This window comes from Austrofundulus limnaeus, unplaced genomic scaffold (assembly GCF_001266775.1).
Source record: "Austrofundulus limnaeus strain Quisiro unplaced genomic scaffold, Austrofundulus_limnaeus-1.0 Scaffold130, whole genome shotgun sequence".
Classification (NCBI taxonomy): domain Eukaryota; kingdom Metazoa; phylum Chordata; class Actinopteri; order Cyprinodontiformes; family Rivulidae; genus Austrofundulus; species Austrofundulus limnaeus.
The window spans coordinates 301,434-305,325 of record NW_013952532.1 but is presented as its reverse complement, the minus strand read 5'-3'; the positions used below and the strand labels follow the sequence as shown (position 1 = coordinate 305,325).

General features: G+C 39.1%; 1 protein-coding gene across 1 annotated transcript in view; it reads left to right on the top strand.

Moving 5' to 3' along the window:
* The window catches only part of cacna1ib (calcium voltage-gated channel subunit alpha1 Ib), a gene marked incomplete in the record, with an annotated part of 260,271 nt that overhangs the window by 195,421 nt on the left and 60,958 nt on the right, over window positions 1-3,892 (top strand). Inside the window, 1 exon segment of the mRNA XM_014015501.1 lies at window positions 2,032-2,100. Coding sequence (XP_013870955.1) covers window positions 2,032-2,100 — 69 coding nt within the window.

Genomic DNA, 3,892 nt, shown 5'->3' with positions numbered 1-3,892 from the left:
GTTCAGACTTCTCTGTCAGTCCATTATTGCTCATAAGCTCTTTGACTATGTGGTCTTGGTCTTTATCTTCCTCAACTGCATCACTGTGGCTCTGGAGAGGCCAAGGATTCTGCAAGGCAGCCTGGTGAGAAATATATTATTTTGTATGATTTGTCATTTTGTGGACTTTCAGCAATCTCTAGCCACTTCCGTTGGACACACACACACACACACACACACACACGCACGCACGCACGCACGCACGCACGCACGCACATAATTTTCACTTTTGCATCTGACAGTTATTTACTTTGGCAACTCTGGTTGTTTACACTAAGACTGTGCTGAAACAGTCTGCAGAGTTCTGCAACACATGGTGTGTGAAACACAAGCTGTAAATCAGACTGACAAACAGAGATTTTCAGGTGTGGGAATTTGCTCAATTTTTGTCTGGGTTGCTACTTAGAGCAATCCAGTCCCTACATAACCAAAGCAGGAGCTATGTTCGCATTCTTGACACAAAGTTGAGCTTGTTCTCAGTGCGTGTTGGACTCTGCCAGGGCTGTCCCTCGTCTACGATCCTGTTTGTAGTGTTTATGGACAGGATCTTGATGTGTAGTCGTGGAGAGGAGGGTGTCTGGTTTGGGAACCAAACCTCTGCTGTRTGCAGATGATGTGGTTCTGTTGGCGTCTTCGGACCAAGACCTTCAGCGTGCACTGGGGTGGTTCACTGYCGAGTGTGAAGGGGCTGGGATGAAGGTCAGTTCCTCTAAATCTGARGCCATGGTTCTCAACCAGAAAAGGCTGGAATGCCCCCTTGGGGTCGGGAGAGAGTCTTTGTTCCAAGAGGAGGAGTTTAAGTATCTGGGTGTCTTGTTCACGAGTGATGGTAGGATGGAGAGGGAGATGGATTAACAGATTGGGGCCTCGTCCTCAGTAGTGAGGGTGTTACTTCAGTCAGTCATGGGGAAGAAAGAGCTGAGTCGAAAGACAAAGCTCTCGATTTACTGGTTTGTCTTTGTTCCAACCCTCATCTATGGTCATAAGGTGTGGATCATGACTGAAAGAATGAGATCCCGGATACAAGCGGCCGAAATGAGCTTCCTTTATAGGGTGGCTGAGGTCAGCCATAAACATAGGGTGAGGAGCTCCATCATCCGGGGAGAGCTCGGAGTAGAGCCGCTGCTCCTCCATATCGAAAGGAGTCAGTTGAAGTGGTTCAGGCTTCTGATTAGGATGCCTCCTGGCACATACCTCCACCTCCCTTTAGAGGTGTTCTGGGTACATCCCACTGGTAGGAGGTCCCGGGGAAGACCCAGGACTTTCTGGAGGGATTATGTATCCTCTCTGGCCTAGGAATGCCTCGGGGTCCCCCAGGACGAGCTGGAAAGTGTCGCTGGGAAGAGGGATGTCTGGGTTTCTCTTCTGGACCTGTTGCGTCCGCCACCCTACTACGGATCAGCAGCAGAAGAAGATGGAGATGGAGATGGGAATTTGTTCAGAAATAAACCCTCCTCTGGAAGCTTTACTCACTCATAAACAGGTGTACACTGCTGGTTTAATACTGTTAATATTAGACTTAGTGTTAGGTTTACATATGTTTATACATGTAGTGCCCTATACATGTGACAGGCTATATTTAACTTCAGCAATAGGACTATAAGAAGAAATCMTTTTCTCTAACTGATCTTTATTTTATTTGTTGTTAAGTATAAACCTTCCTTAGGAATACTAATTGTTTCAAACATTTAATGTATTCTGGCACCATGATACTTGTCTTCATTCAACTAAATTAAAATTATTTTATGTTAAGCATTTTTTAATTATCTTGTGAAATCAAATTAATGTAAAACAACTTTATTTTGAGTTTACTTTAGAAACCTGATTAAATTTAGGTTTGATTATTTAAAAAAAAACCTTAACAAATTCTGTCAGTGAAGTTTTTTTTGTTCCTTGTCTGCCACTTTTAAATTCCACTGCTAATCTGTTCTCTTTTTTAATTCCTTTCAATATCTTGCTCTGCTTTTCTGTTTCTTTTTTTATTTATTGCAGGAAAGACTGTTTCTTACTATATCCAACTATATTTTTACGGCAATCTTTGTGGCCGAGATGACTGTCAAGGTAAACTTTTTTAAAGCATTTTCCATCCATCCATCCATCCATCCATCCATCCATCCATCCATCCATCCATCCATCCATCCATCCATCCATCCATCCATCCTTGCTTTTTTACACATTTGATTATTTCCCCTTCAGTTTTTTTCCTCCTCCTCACTGTTTTGCTGACAGCTCTGCAGCTTGATAACATCAATGATTTACTAATGATACTAGAGAACACTTGCACTAGTATCATTAGCAATAGACAACTGGATAATGAAGTTAATTAGAAGTCCATCACTCTTCAACAGGCTGACTGCTTCTGGACTTCCACTAAYCTGCTTTCTAGAAGCTATAACATCATCCATTATTGGGGCTCCTGTGTCTTCAGGATGTTTTTCATTCTGGTATAAATTCTGTAGTGCTTTATCTATGACTGGGAAGTAAAAACTGTGAGTAGCACAATGATGTGAAGATCATGTAATGTCAAGAGTGTTGYGTAGTTCATGTGGGAGTCTAAATGCAGATTGTCCCGGGTTGAATATAAGGTCTTATTTTCTCTCTTTTATTAATGTCTTTGTTTTTGTTATGTTTTTTTTTTACATTCATTCCCTAAAAAAGACATACAGTAGCACACATAAYATATTATTTCCTTCTTTTAATATTTTAATATAAGTACTCTATCACAATCTTATCACTATATGCTCTTTTTTGCCTTCATTTGTAATTTATTCCAAGAAGCTTATCTTCCATTTGCTGCTTCATTTAGGTCCTCAGATATAGTCTGATCTTTTTTTTTTTAGATTTTTTAGGCTTATTATCTTATCTTGAACATAAAACAGTGACACACTGGTTTGTTTTGTTTTTCCAGTGCTTGCAAATTTACAGTTTCGTATTTTATAGTGATAAACAAATCTTTGACTGTTTGAGAGCATCACTTCCTGAGTAAAATACTTTGTGTTATGGTACTATAGATGTCCCTGTCATTTCTTTTCAATCTTTGTACTTTAATATTTCCACTAATTTTTTTAATTCTTTTTACCCAGATTTCAGATTTCTGTTTTTAATCTTAGAGTTTATTCAGTCATGTCATTTCTAAGCCATTATTACCTTGTTTTTGTCACTCAGTCTCACACATGTTGTTGTCAACTCGCTCTCACTCGGTGATCACCTTTCCCAGTGTATACTGTCTTGTGTTCCTTGGCCTCACTGTCAGATTTTTCCTTTCCTGTCTGGTTTGTTAAATGTTTCCAATCATATGTCTTGAGCTTTGGCGTGGTGCATTATTTTGTGTCTTGTCAGCCATTTTTTTCAAAAGCTGTAGTTTGTGGCATTATTGTGGTTTTCCCCTACAATTGAGTCAACATTGTGTAGAAGATTTTAATAAGAGTATCATMTTTTCCTGAATTACCAAAAAGGCCAGGCCTCCATTTATAAATGAATCTGTTCATTAGTCTGAACTCTGTTGATATCATGATGTATTAGGGAGTACAAATGATCCATAATCTGATGGTAAAATTCTTAACCTGATTAGTTTCAAGTAAATCATGTGGTCAGTACAGTTTAAACCACTTTCTAGGACTGGGTTGAATAGGAGAGGGTTTGACAGAGTTCATTATGACCCCTGCACATRAAGCAAGCAGGGATCTACAATGGTTTTATGATAGATCACATATTTGAGGAGTGGGGTCCACCTGAACAGAGTGTGTTTGAACATGCAAAAAATTATTTTAACTCAAAAAATATTCAACATAGGAGCTTCAGTTTTTGTTTTTGTTTATATATACATTATATATATACAGTATATATATATATA